This window comes from Phanerochaete carnosa (assembly GCF_000300595.1).
Source record: "Phanerochaete carnosa HHB-10118-sp unplaced genomic scaffold PHACAscaffold_12, whole genome shotgun sequence".
Lineage (NCBI taxonomy): Eukaryota > Fungi > Basidiomycota > Agaricomycetes > Polyporales > Phanerochaetaceae > Phanerochaete > Phanerochaete carnosa.
Window position 1 is genome coordinate 119,296 of NW_006767639.1, and position 16,631 is coordinate 135,926.

The 16,631-nt window shown below is 49.1% G+C and overlaps 6 protein-coding genes and 1 pseudogene across 7 annotated transcripts; all 7 read right to left on the reverse strand.

The window, feature by feature from the left end:
* Positions 1-188: 188 nt before the first annotated feature.
* Positions 189-1,365, reverse strand: PHACADRAFT_51974 (uncharacterized protein; the record flags this gene model as incomplete). Its single annotated transcript, XM_007401082.1, has 3 exons — positions 189-576; positions 635-1,233; positions 1,291-1,365. Coding segments are annotated over 3 exons (1,062 nt in total), but the record flags the coding sequence as incomplete, so codon positions are not given.
* Positions 1,366-2,977: 1,612 nt separating this feature from the next.
* On the reverse strand, positions 2,978-3,346 carry PHACADRAFT_50360 (uncharacterized protein; the record flags this gene model as incomplete). The annotated part of the gene is made up of 1 exon (XM_007401083.1): positions 2,978-3,346. A coding segment is annotated over one exon (369 nt), but the record flags the coding sequence as incomplete, so codon positions are not given.
* PHACADRAFT_200802 (uncharacterized protein) lies at positions 3,347-4,192 on the reverse strand (the record flags this gene model as incomplete). The annotated part of the gene is made up of 1 exon (XM_007401084.1): positions 3,347-4,192. The coding sequence occupies one exon, from the start codon at positions 4,190-4,192 to the stop codon at positions 3,347-3,349; it is 846 nt and encodes a 281-aa protein (XP_007401146.1).
* Positions 4,193-4,346: 154 nt separating this feature from the next.
* PHACADRAFT_t148 lies at positions 4,347-4,417 on the reverse strand (annotated as a pseudogene). The gene has a single exon. The product of its transcript is annotated as a tRNA-OTHER (tRNA).
* Positions 4,418-5,267: 850 nt separating this feature from the next.
* Positions 5,268-5,672, reverse strand: PHACADRAFT_57183 (uncharacterized protein; the record flags this gene model as incomplete). Its single annotated transcript, XM_007401085.1, has 1 exon — positions 5,268-5,672. A coding segment is annotated over one exon (405 nt), but the record flags the coding sequence as incomplete, so codon positions are not given.
* A 7,072-nt stretch (positions 5,673-12,744) lies between these two features.
* PHACADRAFT_264401 (uncharacterized protein) lies at positions 12,745-13,543 on the reverse strand. The gene has a single exon (XM_007401086.1). It carries the CDS (start codon positions 13,504-13,506, stop codon positions 12,808-12,810), a length of 699 nt encoding a protein of 232 aa, XP_007401148.1. The 5' UTR covers positions 13,507-13,543; the 3' UTR covers positions 12,745-12,807.
* Positions 13,544-14,062: 519 nt separating this feature from the next.
* On the reverse strand, positions 14,063-15,888 carry PHACADRAFT_130381 (uncharacterized protein). Its single transcript, XM_007401087.1, has 3 exons — positions 15,740-15,888; positions 15,313-15,687; positions 14,063-15,256 (listed from the first exon to the last, which is right to left on the reverse strand). Exons 1-3 carry the CDS (start codon positions 15,858-15,860, stop codon positions 14,745-14,747), a joined length of 1,008 nt encoding a protein of 335 aa, XP_007401149.1. The 5' UTR covers positions 15,861-15,888; the 3' UTR covers positions 14,063-14,744.
* Between the last annotated feature and the right edge of the window lie 743 nt (positions 15,889-16,631).

Genomic DNA, 16,631 nt, shown 5'->3' on the forward strand with positions numbered 1-16,631 from the left:
TGCGTTCGGCAAGCCGCTGCAGAGGAGAGACCGGGCCACTGGCTGTCATGAAGAGCTTCCAGACTTCAAGAGGTGCAGCGGAATGCTGATAATGCGTGATTAGCATTTGTCAGAATTGAGACACGCACACTCACGTCCGGATCATCAGGGTTTCGGAGCGACGCAGCAAGGTTTGGCATGTCTGCGTAGGTGCCGGTGTCTGAGATGTACTCCTTCACCTCATTGTAGAACACGGGCGGGACAGTATCTGATGAAAACAGACGCTTCCAAATGCAGGCGAGTAGCGTTATGACGTCTGCGTGCCAGAAGCTCTTAAGTGGCGCCGCTCGAGTATGTGGATTAAGGATGACCGCTGCTACAAGGACATCTTGATCACTGTCCAGCCATCGCTTATTGAGACTGTCGCATACAGCCTGGCAGATCTCTTCTTCATCGGCATCAGCGTCCTTGTCTTCAGCAAGATTAGTAAATTGAAGAAACAATGTGCCGAACACCAGGGCGACGTGATCGAGTCGACTCGATGTGGACTGGAGAATGTTGGCAGCTAGCGCAAGCGGTGTGAGATGTACCTTGATGCTGCAGGTTACAAAGACTATTGCTACGCCATTGTTAGCAAAGCTCGATTGCGATGTACCGTGCGAGTCGGTGCCAAAAAACAGCCTTATCAATGATCGCGAGAGTCTCGTTTGCCTTCTCCTTTGCTTCCCTATCGCCTGTGACCAGCTGACTCTCTTGTCTGGCCTCGACGCGCCCTCTATCCTGGGAGATAACCTGTGTGATCCAGTTCTTGAGGTCGAGAAGACGCCGATAAGCAAGGTAATGAGAGGTCCAGCGAGTAAGAACAGCGCGAATAACAGTTAGAGGAGACGAGACGCCTTGCTCCTCCTGAACCTTGCGAAGTATTGCAAGGACTTGGGTCTTGCTGCGGAGCCACCTGATCACTTGGTCGGCCTCAGCAGACGCTTCGAGAAAATTTGCACTGGACTTCTTGAAATAGTCGCCAACTACAAGGTTGATCTGATGAGCGTAGCACTGCATGATGATAAGATCTGGCCTTTCAAGTTGCAAGGCCTTCCGCATCGCTAGCAACTTGCCGCTGTTGTCCAAAATGAGGGCAACAAGTTTGATGTTCCATGTCTCCTCTGTGTGAGCAAACTCGGCCCGCACATGTGCGAGTAATTTTTCTGCAGTCTTCCTTTCGCATGATGTATCCTTGAGTTTAGCTGCAAAGACCTGAAATACATAGGAGATAATTGAGAATAAATTTCTGCAAGCCCGCACATGTCATACCTTCGATCCGGCCGTGAACATGAACCCTAGGAAGTGATGGTAGTTGCCTCCTGTCCAGCTGTCCAGTTGGAAAGTCCCTTCCGCAACTTTCAGGTCCTTCAGGTTCTTCTGTGCCAAGCTCCAAACTTGCTCGAGCTCTTGCAGAATGAGAGTCTTTGTTAGTTTATTTCGTGAGAAAAGCTTCGCGCCTGGAATAAATTTGGCAACAAGTGTCGCCCACTCAGGATTCTCAACCCAGCGGTGGAGAAGATTTGCTGAAGCCGTCAAGCGGGTGATGAGCATTTCAAAGCGCTCTTGGCGGCTGTCTGTCTAGTGTGAAGCTGTGAGTCTCGGCAGCATAGAAATGGGGCGTTGGCTAGCGCCACGCCTGAGCAGAGGAACGTAAACATTTGGCAGGGATAAACCCTGGCCAAATGACAATGACATTATAGTTGGGCTGGGCAATGGAGAGTAAGAGGGGGGAGTCACGGTGGCCGGAAGCTGTTGGAATTCTAGAGGAATAGGTGACATAGTGCGATCTGCATGGGTCAGCTTAGACGGAAGGCACCAGATGCCATCATTCTCTTTCACTTACCTGCCGAGCTGCCTATGAGGGGTGAAGAAAGTGCCCCGTGAAAGCCTGCAGGGAGCGAGAATGATCGCTGAAGTCCTGGTGCCATGGGATAGGCTGTAGGCTCAGGCTGGACTGATGGCGGATAGTACTGTGGTGCGGCAGCAGCAGGATCAAAGCCAAAACTACTCGATGGACCTGCCATGGGAGCTTCCATGTACTCATAAGCCTCCTCCCCTCTGTTGGCAGCTGAATCTTTCTTCATCTTCTCTGTGATTGCTTGTTCTTTGACCTCAGGCAGCACCCCACGCTTGCAATGGATGAGGTGATTTATCATTGTTGGCTTTGCAGAGGAGATCCAGATACAATCTGCATCTGCCTTTGACTGACTCCATACTGGTGAGATATTAGCAGCTGCTTATCACAACAATCACGGCCAATAAATAGTACTCATGTTGATCGTTGAAGGCTGACTGATTGAGATGAGGATCAGTCCGCTTTACCTGATTAAGGGCAGAAGTGTAGCAGGCACGACAGATGACCTTGAACTTGTCAGAGGTAGGTGCACCCAGATTCGCATATGCTGATGGGTGCTTCATCGACCTTAGTGGATGGTCGAGAAAGTGCCTTCTCTACCAGCTGGACTTCCCTCTGACATTCTCGATGTGGTTCATCGAGCTCGGAGTGGTGGGAGACGTTCAGAGCGAAGTGGGATTGTCAAAAACGATGTATTCCACCTCACAGGCTATGTACACAAGGACACGCGCAAGTCTCGAGAGCCTGGTGAGGCTGCAGCAAGCATTCGGAAGGCAGACGCGCGGGTGGCACGGTGCATTTGGTAAATCACGTGGAGAGACCCAGAGCACCACCCAGTCATCGTCAGGTGATAACTATTTAACTAGTCATTAACTAGTCACAATAGTCAACCTTTAACTAGTAATCCTAGTGATTAACTGAGCAACACTGCAATGCATGGTCATCGTCTAGCTGATGGGCTCCGCGTGGAAGCGATGGTGGCTCTGGCTCCACTTCAGGGAACATATGCTTGATGGCGTTTGTTTGGCAGCGCCTGAGAGCATGCTGGGCGAGGTTGGCGAATAGATTGGAAGATTGGCGGATCTTTTTACCAAGGTCGCCGATAGCGCGTTCCATTGGCCACTGTGAGGCAATACCATATGGGTCAATGCAAAAAGTCTCGGAACTCGTGTGAATCATGGCATGAATACTTTGGCGAACAAAATGTAGCCGGGCACCTTCTCGTCGATAGTAGAGGCGCTCGTACTCTTCTATGAACTCAATCAAGAGCTTGTGGGCTTCCGTGAGCTGGGCTGCTATGATGTGCCATTGGTATATTAGCCGTACACCGCACACAAGCTTACAGAAGCTTTGCCAGTATTTCATGGGCAAAACACCATACAGAAGTAAAGGTGCAAGGCCATACACGTAAGTGAAAAACTTGACAGCCTTGTATCCACTCGAGATCTTCTCGGCAGGGTTGCGCGGTGGTCAGTCAAAAGACCCAGGAAGGTATGGTGTTGCATCTGCAACTAGCTGATCGTGAGTGCGCCAAGCTTCCAAGTTGCAAAAGATGGCCCAATCCCAAAGTGCCTTCTGGTCAAGTGCCTCACATGTCAAAGTACCGCGCCAGAGATGGGTGAATAGATTGGTCAGATTCAGTGCCGCAGGGTGTATGATGTTGGCAGAGAAGCAGTTTGGAATCTCAAAGGTACAGTTTGGGGGAAAGGTGCTAACGGTGGAAGGTTTTGCAATGCCGGTTGCGAGCCGTTGGTCCTTGTACATCGAGATTGAAGTGGACTCTTGAACGTATCTGAGATTTTTGTGATATTGTTTGGCAGCTTCATCTTGAGAACGAGGGCCGATGAAGGTGCGCAGGTTGACGTTGTCATGCATTGATCCATTAACGTTGTACTCGCCCCCTGGCTTCAAGGACACGGGATAATAATGGCCTGCTCCAGATTTGTGACGTCCACGCATGGGGCAGTATAGCTGACAGCCAAACCTTCTGGAGTGTCCCACCAACCCATTGATGAACTGCATGCCAGGACCATCTGCGGCAAGGTATGCAATGAATAGAGTAGACAGGAAGAGGTGGTTGGTTGTGGCATCCCAAATCTTTAAGCCCTCTCTCATGAGCGCCACAATGTGCTGGAATCCTGGGAATAGGAACGAGTCGACATTCTTAGGCTTATTTGAACCTGGTATGACGCCTTCGATGAGAACGTGGCACTTCTTGTAGCAGGAATCTGGGCTTCGGTCAAGCAAGATCCAGATGTACATCCAGCAGTCTGACTGCTTGTTGCGATACAGTTGTGCACCATCAAGTGAGAGCATGAGAGTGGTCAAATCGTCTGTAATGTCTCCGCGTATGCAAGAGTTTCAGTTCGGCGGCACAGACACAGGAACTTATTAAGTTACACCGGACTAGCTGCTCATAAGCACCCAAGTGGCTAAGACACGCTCGAGAATTTCCGAAAAGCCCAAAAAATGGCACAAGCGGGAATCGAACCCGCAGCCTGAAAGTAACTGCAGCACACTATACCACTAAAACATAAGACCTTGCAAGGGTAGGATTAGAATTGCTATATAATACCACTTTTCCACCTTAAAGTCTTAGCCATAACATCAGAATATACCTTTGTACAATTACATTCCACTGCTTTAATACATAATAATTGGCTAAAATATAGAACTTTGGGTAGCTAAGACACTGATGTGGCTAAGACACCCACAATGCACATGGCTAAGACACCTAAGCAGATAAATTATACTCAGTAACTCAAGTGGAATCAATAGCAAATATTCAATGTCTCCATGTCTCAGCCACATGGGTGTCTTAGCCACGTGAGTGTCTTAGCCATAACATCAGACTATACCTTTGTACATTTACATTCCACTGCTTTAATATGTAAATCATTGGCTAAAATGTAGGAGACTTTAAGGCAGAAAAGTGGTAGTATAAAGACATTCTGACCCCACATTTACAAGGTCTTATGCCTTAGTGGTATAGCATGCTGCAGTTACTTTCAGTCTGCGGGTTCAATTCCTGCTTGTGCCATTTTTTGGGCTTTTCGGAAATTCTCAAGCGTGTCTTAGCCACTTGGGCACTTATGAGTGGCTAGTCCGGTGTAACTTAATAAGTTCCTGTGTCTGTGCTGCCGAACTGAATCAGCTCGCGTATGACAGCCTCGATGTATTCGGAACCATGGATCCAATTGTTGAGCTCGACGATCTGATTGCCGTTCTTCTCTAGATCACGAAATACACGCTGAGTGCACTGCTGACAATACTTCATTGCATTTGCGCTCTCTGGAGATCACCATGCAGCTTGTATTTGTGGACCGATGGGATTCGTCAGAAATTGTTGACGAGCCTTACGGCCCTTGCGTGATTTGGCACCCGATGTGTCATCCCAGTGAGACTCGCCGCACTCAGGACACTTGTCAAGCTCAGCAAACGGGCCCGTGAACCCAACACAGCTGTTGATACATATGTCAGTGAACAGAGGGTAGACTCCGCTGATCTCCTGCACTTTGCGTTTAACTTGATCGAGCGAGAGCATCTGAAGGTGCGGCAGGGTGCGGAACAGTGTCTGCCGGACACACTCGTAGAAATCACCCGCAGCATTGTCAAGGGATAGATAGATTTCAATAGAAAGTTGTAATACATTATTGCCAAGATTTAAAAGCTCCCGTGGCAGGTTGCGAACTTGTTCCAAGGCCTCTGGCTCGAAGTCCGTGTCACTGAGTGTGGAGGCAGAAAGCGCGTTGATGAACTGCTGCACTATTTTGAGGGTCTTGATGCGGAGGACAGGAGGCTCGCCAGTATCCTCAGAAGGGAAGATGTCCGGATCCAGCTGCTTGTCTGCCGTGCTAAGCACAAGCGTTGCAAGAGACAGCTGCTCTCGGACATCTTGTTGCATGGCTTCGAGGGCGGCACTAGAAACACCGCTACTGTAGTGCAGTTTAGTGGGGTGCTGGTACAGGGGGATATTGGGTGTGGGGGTAGTGTGAGCGTTCATGTTGTGTCTGCCACCATTGTCATCACTTTTTGTCAGCATAGATGAGTCCACCTAGTAGATAAAATCACTCGGTCAATGGCTTGTACTGAAGCTGAGACAGAGAGCATACCTGATTAGTGTTGCGCGAAGACCAGTCTTCTGCTGCGTGGAGATCCTCACTCTCAAACTCCTCATTGTCACCTGAGTTTTCAATCAAATGGGGCGTAGCTGCTCGTGTACTTTCTTGGGATGCCACGCTGTCCTGGACACCACCTGGAGCGTGGTCTTCGGCTGAAGCCCTTTCTGCAGCCTTCCTCCGCTTGGGAGCAGCACCAGAGCCAGAAGACTTGTCTCCGTGCCTGGTGAGCATGCGCTTCCGAGAGTTTGAAGCTGCTAAGTCTGCATTCCCAGCAGACTTGTTAGCATAAAGGGCCTGTAATTCAGCTGACACAGGCAGGAAGGATGGAAGAACAGTGCCGGACACTGCTTTGACCACTGTCATGCACTATAACTATAAGTATAGGAAAACTCAAGGAATAATAGGCATTCAAATCAAAAAGAAACTGCTTACTCAGAGCTGCAAAGTAAGCATAAACACTCAAGCTTACTAAAAGTGAATCAATGACTAATAATATGACTCAGCTTCTTAGTAATCTAGAAACTATGCTTAGTAAAGGTCTATGCTCAACAGCTATGAATTACCAAAATATAGTAATACTCTAACAAACATTAGTAATAGCTTACCAATACATTAGTAAAACAGACAGAAAGCTGACTAATACAGACAAAATGCTTATTAATAAAAGTAGAAGTAGCTTAGTAATTACAGTAGAATAGATGAGCCAGTTTTGCTATTGGCTAAGGAACAACAGGCTGAAAGGTATAAATAGGAGAGGTTCTCTGAGAGCAAAAAGAACACGAACCCACGAACCCTCCAAGCACCACACACACTCTCAAGGATTTAGCTAGCAGCAAACCTGCAGTTAATCCCCTGAGCTCTTTAGCTCTCAGAGATTAGACTCCTTTCTTTAAAGCCTAGGAAATTCCTTAAGCACAGTAGAGCCTCTGACTTTCAAATAACCTGAAGGGAAACGCCCTTGGTATAGTGCACGAGTTCACTATTTGACTAACCCTAGACTGCGAGAGCTAGTGGCGTCATTATTTGAGACTGTGGTACGTCTCCTGTGGAGCTTACAATAATTAGACTAGCAGTAAAGAGATTCAATCTATTCTTGATCTTCAACTCTAAATTGGAAGCTTCAGACTGCTTCAAGTTATACAAATCCTCCAAGGACATTAAATTGTCCTTACTAGCCAAAGCTTGCTAAGTTAACCAAGACATCAACTTGTCTTTGTTACCCTCTTATCTTACTTATCTAAAAACCCTATTCTACTAACCCAAGTAGCTAGTCCTTAAGCTACTAACCAAACCTTCTTACAGCTCATCTTCTAAGATTCCTTAAAAAGTCCCTTGTAAACAAGCAAGTGAGGCTTTAGAGTACTTAAGCAGATTAGTAGGTGGTCTTTGAATTAGTCCCCCACGAACACCAGGATAGCTTGGTTGAAAGGCTAACCCAGTGAACCCTGGAAAGAAAAGATTGGGAAAACCAAATCTAAGTATTCCATACTATACCCTTCTTGCTTTTAGTTTAGAACAGACCAAACTCCATTCTCTTTTATCAAACAGTAACCTTCTAGGATTTCTTCTAGAATCTTCTTTATATCAAACCTCATTTTGATTTTACTTACTTTTCTTATCCTAACCTTTTCTTTACGACACCGCCTTCTGATGCTGTGCCCAGGTCGTATGGGAGACCTCAGTTGGTGTTTTGCAGACAATCCCGCAATGGCAGACATAAATCTGTCTGTCTCGGCTTGTCCGTGAGTTGTCTGAAGGCATGGTGGAGAAGGTATTTGCCGGTGTCAAGAAGTGGTAATCTAGAGTAGAGTACAGCTGTGGGTGCGGTGATGCGACTGGCTCGCAGTCAACACGATCTGAAGCAGATCATGTCAAAGCGCCCACAGCGAAATTATAGGAGGCCATCAGCGCAGTGCAGAGAGCTGGATAAGCTGAAGTGTTTCAGAGGTTGAGGGTCTTGAGGCAGGAGCCAAGGCACTCTAGATGCCGAAACACGGCGAAGATGATAGATTCGGCTACACTGTTTCTAAACACATCTCACACGGGGTATATACAACTACATTCTGCATACATTCTGCTAGAACCACTTTTCACTGGGATTAAATATTGACTGTGAGTGTTGTGCCATCGCATGGTTGTGAAATGCAAGGCGGAGGAGCTTCGGGCAGGTGACGGCGGGGTTACCAAACGTGGCGGACGCGTCTCCTTCGCTCGATCTAGCACCTGCGGAGTATTCGAACTCCGAGTTCTGAAAATTTGCCCAGAGGTGTCTATCGTTCTTGGAACAGCCTGTTATCACAGCTGCACAGATGAGACTGTGGAGCTCAAGATCTGGCAGATTTTGTGATTCGGGATACAGTATCGTAATCTTTGAGTGTTGGTTTTTGTCTGAGATTCGTCCAACCAAAATCATGATTTTGTCCAATGCGAAATACGCCCGATCCAAGATCTCCCCACCACAGTTTGGCACCCACCAAGCTTCAGGCCTCAGAGCACACGTCCATTTGAGTTGCATTCTGTACTTAGAAGTCCGCAATAAACAGCAGGAGACTACGTTAGAACATATGTATAATTTCAACTCAGGTAGTAAGCTGCAATAGATGCTGGAGTGACAGGCTATGGGGCGGAGAATAGCTCATCATCAAGCTCGCTGGTACCTTCTCCCCTCATACATAGACAGGGCCGGAATGCTATTGTCGTCTGCTTCAGTGTTGGGGCTATCCGAGAGAGTTGAGTCTACAAGGCGCATTTCTGCTTGTGCCGGTAGGGATCTCATAGGATAATGAAGCAGGCTTGACTGCCCAAGTCGGCTGGCCCAGTTGTCAAATATCTGGTCAGGTGGGTCACTAGGTAGCTGCGGTCTATGGATAGAGCCTAATGGGTTCACTTTTAGAAGTTGGTCAGAAGCCACAGTCTGATCAGCCCTGGGCAGCTCAAAGTCACTGAGAGTGACTGGTGTATGTGGCCGAAGCAGTTGGCATAGTGCATCTGGTGAACTTGATAAGGTGGACTCCGTGCCAAAGGTGCTATGTAGAGATAGAGCTGGAAGGTGATTGCTGGGTTGATAGCCTTCAGGTGGAGATAAAGGTGGCAAGGGCAAATTGGCGCGGTTCAGACTCAGAGACATGTTCGACACATTCGGAACATGGGCGGGCACAAGTTCAAATAGATCACTTTCAACATGGCCATCGAGCTCGCATACTTGTCTCGTGTGATGTGCACTTGCTTTGTGGTGAAGAGCTTTCCGAAGTGACATGCCTGGCTCTTCGCAATTAGTGCAATCGAAGCCATACCGACAACTGCTTCTGAAGACTGGGGTCTCGTTAGTGAGGTCCGGGTGACCGTGTGCAGGCTAGAGTCTCGCTGTACTTACACTGAGCATCAAAAGTAAATGAACACCCACGCCACCCAAGATCCAGCCATTATTGCAGCATAAGTCTCCAAGCTACTCCTAAGCTTTTATTTGTGTACATTCTACAAGTTTTTGGCTTGAATATTTACAGAAAATTGTAATATAATGATTAGCAAAAATTGTGCACTACAGCCAGTTTCTAGAGCAACTTTTGCATACATAATGCAGGTTTGGATGTAAGATCTGTACCACAAACTATTCGGCTCTCTGGTAGCTATATTTGGAGTCTGACTTGCTCAAGAAAATTTTTGAAACCCTTTCAGGTATTTTACATGGAAGCAATTGTGCTCTGGAAATTTGAGGAGTGGAGGTGTTACATATTCTCTCAGAAGTCCATGTGCATTCCCTGCCACTCAGATGGCCATGATATGACTTGGAATAGCATAGGATGGAGTTGCCATCCAATACAGCTCATTGGAAAGCATGTATTTGGTTGAGAGAAGGCAATTACCTGTGGAACTGACAAACCAGAGAGCACCAGTCAAATATATTGCATCCCGGCATTGTAAATCCCCACAATTATATTTCAAACCTTTGTCAATCTCTTGTATATTATCCTAAGGGGTAGCATGGTTCCCTAAGTTGTGCTCAACTCTGTGTAGAAGAATGTTCTGGAGCACACTTTAGAGGGAACATGCAAGCAGTCCACCAAGGAAGGTGTGTATACTTTGCCTTCTTTCTCCTGAGGTCCTGATCACAACTCTGCTAAATAATTGCAAGGTTGTTTGACTCACTGAGTGGAAAAGAGGGACCTTCAGTCTCTAGCCAAGAGTCAGTAGTGGAAGGCAATGTGAGAGGAAGAATACTGCCAAGATCCATTATTAGCTGGAAAGCTCTGGGGAGCATCCCCTTATGAATAGCCCTGATTACTAATAGCAAGGGGTGAAGCATCCTGCAAAAAAATTTGGGCGCATAGGCCACGGTATTTTGGCAGAGCATGGCCAAACTTCTGTCAAAAGTGCCAGCTTGAGTGTGAGTTGAGATGTCATCCTTTCATAACATTCTTGCAATCTGCTTAAAGCTTTCAAAATTTTATATTTAGCGTTCTTATGTATGATAAATCTTGCACAAATATTTCTGGCATTTAAAACTCAGGGGTCGCGGAGAACGAGAGTGTCGAGCGGGTGTTCATTTACTTTCGACGCTCAGTGTACATTGTGGCTCAATAAAATCGTCTTATGTGAGTGCCACACTGGTCTCATCGGGCTCATGCTCAGGCTGTCGACGCTTCATGTCATCTCACGATGGCAGTCAGTGCTGTGAGCACAGAGACTCGTTTGCACAAGTCTTAGGTGCAGAATTCTTAGCACACGGACTCATGATTCATTAGTGCAGAGAATATTGGCAGATTCTCGAATGCGGAGTATCTTGAGACTTGTGTGACATGGTCAGACAAAAACCAGTGCTCAATGATCAGATTCCCGAATGACCGAAATCGCGCCCGCGTGATTTTCAATATCTCTCAGATACTGTCACCTCAGTCTCATCCGTGCAGCTGTGTAGTCTCCTCGCACGCATGGCGTTTTGTCTGAGTTACAAATAAGGAAATCCCGATGACGCCCGGAAATACACGAAATACGGCCGAGACTGTACTGAGAGGTCTTGCCCGACCGAATCAACCGGTCTCCATTCTCCACGATGATACGTTGAGAGTGAGGAAGTTCGAGCAGGATAGGCAGAAAACGGCCCGTCACCCGAGACGCTCTCGCGCCAACCTTCGGTTGGCGGCGGGCGGCGCGTCATGTTATTTCTCATTGCTCACCTCCACTCTCTGCTCAAGTCAGGTCCTCTCTATCCATGCGTAGCACGGGTCTCTCCCTCGTTAGGATTTAAAACCCAATGAAAGACACGAAGCGAAGAACCTTGGCGATGGATCCCCGCATTCGCCCACGCGGTCATCGATTCATCTTTGGGTGCGGTCGTCTTACCGGCGCCGTCGTCATAAAGCTGGTACTTAGGAGCAACCGCGAAGGGCTGCGATCTTAACATTGATGTGCCATGTATACATAGGAACTCAGTGTCTGCCGCGCAAACTTCCAGTGGCCCAGTGCTAAGCCTTTCACAGGACGGCTTTACTTCTCCCTCTCGGAGTTGGACTGAGAATTGGACGGACGTGCCTCCAAGCGGCTAGCCGTGTGGGAACAAGCAGACGGCGCATATTGATACGACAGGACCGCGAGGGCAACGCGCTAACCTAGTAGGGCCTGGAGGTACTATACGCTGTTGAACACCCGTCGCTTCAGTCCTAGGAGCTGTCGTGAGCAATCTTGAGAGCCCAAGGCATCTTGCGTGCCGATACTGGTTTTAGTAAGTTCCAGTATAGTTGCCTGGTGCAGCGAGAAAGAGGCAGGAGAGGCCATGCATGTAATGTCGTTGGTCAGCCGTTTTGCTGGCGGGTACGAGTATATTCGGACGCAAGGCTCAATCCAACCTCACCTTGAGCAGCGCTACATGCATGAAGGGGATAGCGGACGCTCTATAGAAGTGTCAAAGACGAAGGAAGAGAAGGTTAGGGCTAGGATAGCCGTAACATAAAGGTCCATTAGGATACCAGGAACATAGTTCTCAGCAGGAATGCACATATACTTTTGGCAATTCTTCATGAACCTGAGAATGCGCTGTCAGCTCATAGCGTGCCCTCTGTCAACAGAAGCTCTGTCTGCACCCGCGTCAGCGAAAGCGTGGCATGTTGGGGCTAAAAACTTCTGTAAGGGTTCCCGCTCCTGCTATTTACTTGAGTGGCAGGTACTATATCATCCTATTTCAAAACGAGCTCAACGCTGTCAGTCACTGAAATGAATAAGAACAAGGAAGTTTATTTTGCGGTCCTTCAACGTCTCTTAAAGTCTGCTCGTGACAGTGCCAGAGACGACAGAAACGTTGCAGAGCTCTGCGAAAAGATTAACCATTTTCTCCGGCTCATCCCAATGAATCTATCGGAGACCAACATAAATTTTGTAACAGTGATTCTTCTGAGCGAGATAGACTCACAAAATGGTTTGCGTTTTTCAATCTTAAGAGAGAAACCTGTCTCTTCCTCTTACCCGGATCGGCTGCCTCGCCAGCCAGGTCGCTGAACACCTTCGCTGCCCAAGCAGTGGGCCACGCGGACCGGTCGCACCAGAGCACGAGGAGGTCGACGCTGGGTAGGACCGCGTCTACATCTGAGAACGCGCGGCGGGCATGCCTCTGGCGGATCGACATGTCTGTGCCCATGATAGCCAGAGAGCGTGTGCTGACCGCGGGATCGACGGTATGCTCGAAGTCCTCTGGGGGCAGCGTGCGAAGCGTTGGCGTGCGCGGTAAGATCGTGTGATACTTGATTAATGCTTCGAGTGTAATGGGGAGCCCGTCTGGTACCGCAGTATAATAGGCGGAAGCCCAGTCGATGAACGCGTCTACCTTCTTTTCAGGAGGTACAGAAGGATCTTCGAGGGGTGAAGGGAGGCATGCATTAGCTCGGGGCGTGAAGCCATATACAATACTCGGTGGGTCTGTGGGAAAGGCGAGTGTTCAGCCAGATATGCGTTGAAGACATGGGTGTGCACACCGTAGAGAATGACTTTGCGTAGGTAAGGAGCCAGAGCAGCTGTCAGCCCGTCTCCCAAAGTCTGCGGATCTCCTAGAATGGACAAGGCCGTGATGCCACTTAAAGACCACGTCACCGATACCAGCCCGCCCTCTTTCCTAGCTCCCTCACTGACGATANCGGGGATGCGCAATGTACGGCAGACATATGCAAGGAAGAGAGCGACTTCTCGGCCCCATCTACGCACTACCGATGCTTGTATGTCGAGATCGGAGTTCGCGAGATCTGCCAATTCCTCTGTGGTGTACGGCGAAGACCCGCGGTAGTCTCTACAGTTCATAGTGATGATGCGCAGGCCATATTTGGAGGCGTATGGTAACATCCGCCGAAAAGTGGCTACGCGTTCTCCTTTCAGGAATCTCCCATAAAATTCGACTGTGTGCGTACCTGAGTTGATTAATGCACCATGTACGAGAACGATAGTGGCGTATCTTCGGTGAACATCCGGCGCGCCAGAGTCCTCGTAGTAGATGGAGGTCCCCTTGTCGTCAATCTGTGCGAGGGGCATCTCAGCTTGGACTAGTGTCACGGGAGTGGGAGCCGCCTTGCTCTATCTACTTATAAGAAGTCAGAACTAGCTTTGAACCTTGTGTGAGCGTGAGTCTGGGATGCAAAGGCGTAAAATCTGAATGGATGTTAGTGAGAAATATCGCACCATCTTCCGTCCTAGCTACACGCAGCCTGCGCATATACCACGTGCCTTGTCGAGCTGCCACAGAGTGTTAAATTAAGCATTAAGCTGTTTAGAAACGATGATTCGACAGCATTCAACAGCGTGCGGACGAATGCTCTCTATTGAGGGATTTTTCCCACCGCCTGCCACATTGAGCGTAGTGGCGGCCTGGAAGGTCCTGGAAAGAGATAAGTATCAAGCGCGAGAACGGGCTCTTGATTCATCTCGTGGTTTACAGCGAAGCTCCTGAATGACACGAAGTCAGCTGTGGATCTCTGAGCCCTTGCCGTACGAGACGGCGCATACTCACTCACTCTCAGCTCCGTCAACCCTCGCTCAGCGATTAACGTACGTTCGTGACAGATAATACTACTGAGTATGTTTTTCCTTGCGACGAGTCGTGCAGTAAGTGAACTGCAAGTAGACCTGCGCTGTGATCCAGCGTCACGGTGGAGGACAACAGAGCCGAGCTCGATGGCGGCAAGGAAACCATATGGCGCCGTGGTGATGCGCATAGCACTTCCGGCCTCAAGGCCTCAACGTTCTCAACCGCGAACGCCACCAAGTCGTCGGTAGACGGACTTTAACAGCACGCAGAGGTCAAAGGCAGTGTGAATGCAGGGTATGGGATAATTATGATTGTTTGAGTTGTTTGAAAACCGGCATTAGCTAGTTCACAAATCTTCTAAGCCCGGTGGAGGTTGACCCAGTTGCAGAAGCTCCAGTCAGGAAACTTTACTGTCTTATGTGAGCGATAGATGCGATATCCTAGACACAAGACAGAAAAGATGGGTTTATAAGGCTCCTCGGATAAGATGCCAGCGGGAATTTAGTTTTGTTTAACGATTGATATGAAAATGAACAAGGCAAAATGAAAAAGGCACAATCTAACGATAGCACTGTAATAGTGAATCTGCAGTCCTTCAACGCTTTACGCCTTCCTCATAGCGGATTCAGCCGCCCATTGCAGATTAATTCTTACAATTCTCTGCGAAAATGCGAACCGTCCTGTCAGGTTCATCCCAGTGAAGCTACGCAGTAGTTAGCGACCTTATAGCAGCACATCCACTTAGTTAAAGAGGACTCACGAGATGGTTCACACCCTTCACCCTGAGGAAAGCGGTCTTTCGCTTTTTCTTGCCCGGCTCAGCTGCCTCGGCAACCAAGTCCTGGAAAATCTTGGCTCCCCAGGCGGTAAGCCATACAGACTGGTCGCACCAAAGGAAGAGGACGTCGACATCAGGGAAGACCGCATCCGCGTCAGAGAACGTGCGGCGGGCATACTTCTGGCGGATCGAATCGTCCGTACCCATGATCAATGCTGAGCGGGTGCTGACCTCAGGGTTGACAGTGCGCTTGAATTCCTCGGTCGGGAGGGTGCGGAGTGTCGGTGTGCGCGGAAGAACCTTGTAGTGCTTGCGGAGCGCTTCGGCTGTGATAGGCACGCCCTCCGGCAACACAGTGTTGTACGAGGACGCCCAGTCGACAAACGCATCTGGCTTCCGCTCGGGCGGGATCGTATCATCAACGTAGGGCCAGGTAAGACCTATGTCGGCTGTGACGCCAAATATGATTGCCGGCGAGTCTGTGGGAAAAGAGCTGGGTAATCGGCCAAAGGGTCGTAGGAGCTCTGATACGCACCATAGAGGACGACCTTGCGTAAGTAAGGGGCAAGCGCAGCCGTCAGGTCGCTTCCCAACGTCTGGGAATCTCCCAGGATAGACAAGATCGTAATACCACTCAGAGACCACGCCGTAAGCACCAGCCCGCCCTCTTTTCTGACCCCTTCACCTGCGATAGCAGGGACGCGCAATGTCTGGCAGACGTATGCGAGAAAGAGAGCGACCTCTCGTCCCCATCTGCGCACCGCTGATGCTTGAACGTTGAGGTCGGGGCTCGTCATGTGCGAGAGCTCTTCAGCGGTATACGGTGTTGAGTCGCGGTAGTCTCGGCTGTTCATAGTGATTATGCGCAAGCCATACTTAGAGGCGAGCGGTAGCATGCGATCAAAAGTGGCTACATAAGTCCAGAGTCAGAAGCCGTCCATCGGACTCAGGCATAAACATACCGGAGTTAATCAGCAGACCGTGCACCATAACGACAGTAGTATATGTCGAGGAGCCATCTGGCGCACCGGAGTCCTCGTAGTAGACGGAGGTTCCCTTGTCGTCGATCTGTGCGAGAGGCATTTGTGATGAGTTGCAAGAGAGGCATGGTATCACCCTACGCAACGTTCTTATAAGAACTCCGGAAGACGATGGCGCCTAACCTTGTACGAGTGGTGGGAACGGAAGATAGGCGTAGGAATCAACAAATGATACGCCACCATCTTTTTTCTCGGTGCTTTTTCGCTATTCAAAATTGTCACTGAGATGGTACGGCAGCGGGCAGGTGTTCTGACAGAATATGCTAAGCGTAAATAACTAGCGGTGATCCAGAAGTCCATGGGAGGAGGATACTCTGCCGCGCGCACGGCATGAGAACAAGACTCAATTCTTTTTAGGGTTCGTGAAAAACATATGCCCGCTGGAAGTCGACGCTGCTCCAATGTTACGGCCCACCGAACGTGCAAGCGACGAGGACATCATCGAATCGTCCGAGCTTCGTCGCACGTTACTCACTGCCCGAGTCGGCTTCGTCGCTTACGCCCATTTTTGACAAATACCAAGAACTTTCCTTGGTGACAAGTCATCCAGCAAACAAATAGCTCTGCATTACGGTCTAGTGCCGATGTGCGTAGGTCAGCAAACGACGGCGGCCATATGAAGTAATGATGCGCACTTGCGTCTCCGAGCCGAACGCCACCAGGTCGTCGGCAAACAGGCGCTCGACAAAGCAAGAGGTAAGCATTCGCGGGTCAGCAAGTGGAGGAAGATTATCAAGGAGGCCGCCAAGTTGTGGGTCCAAGATACGAGGGGCTTAGCCCCGCTCGGCCGGAATGCAGCATGAATGCACTAATT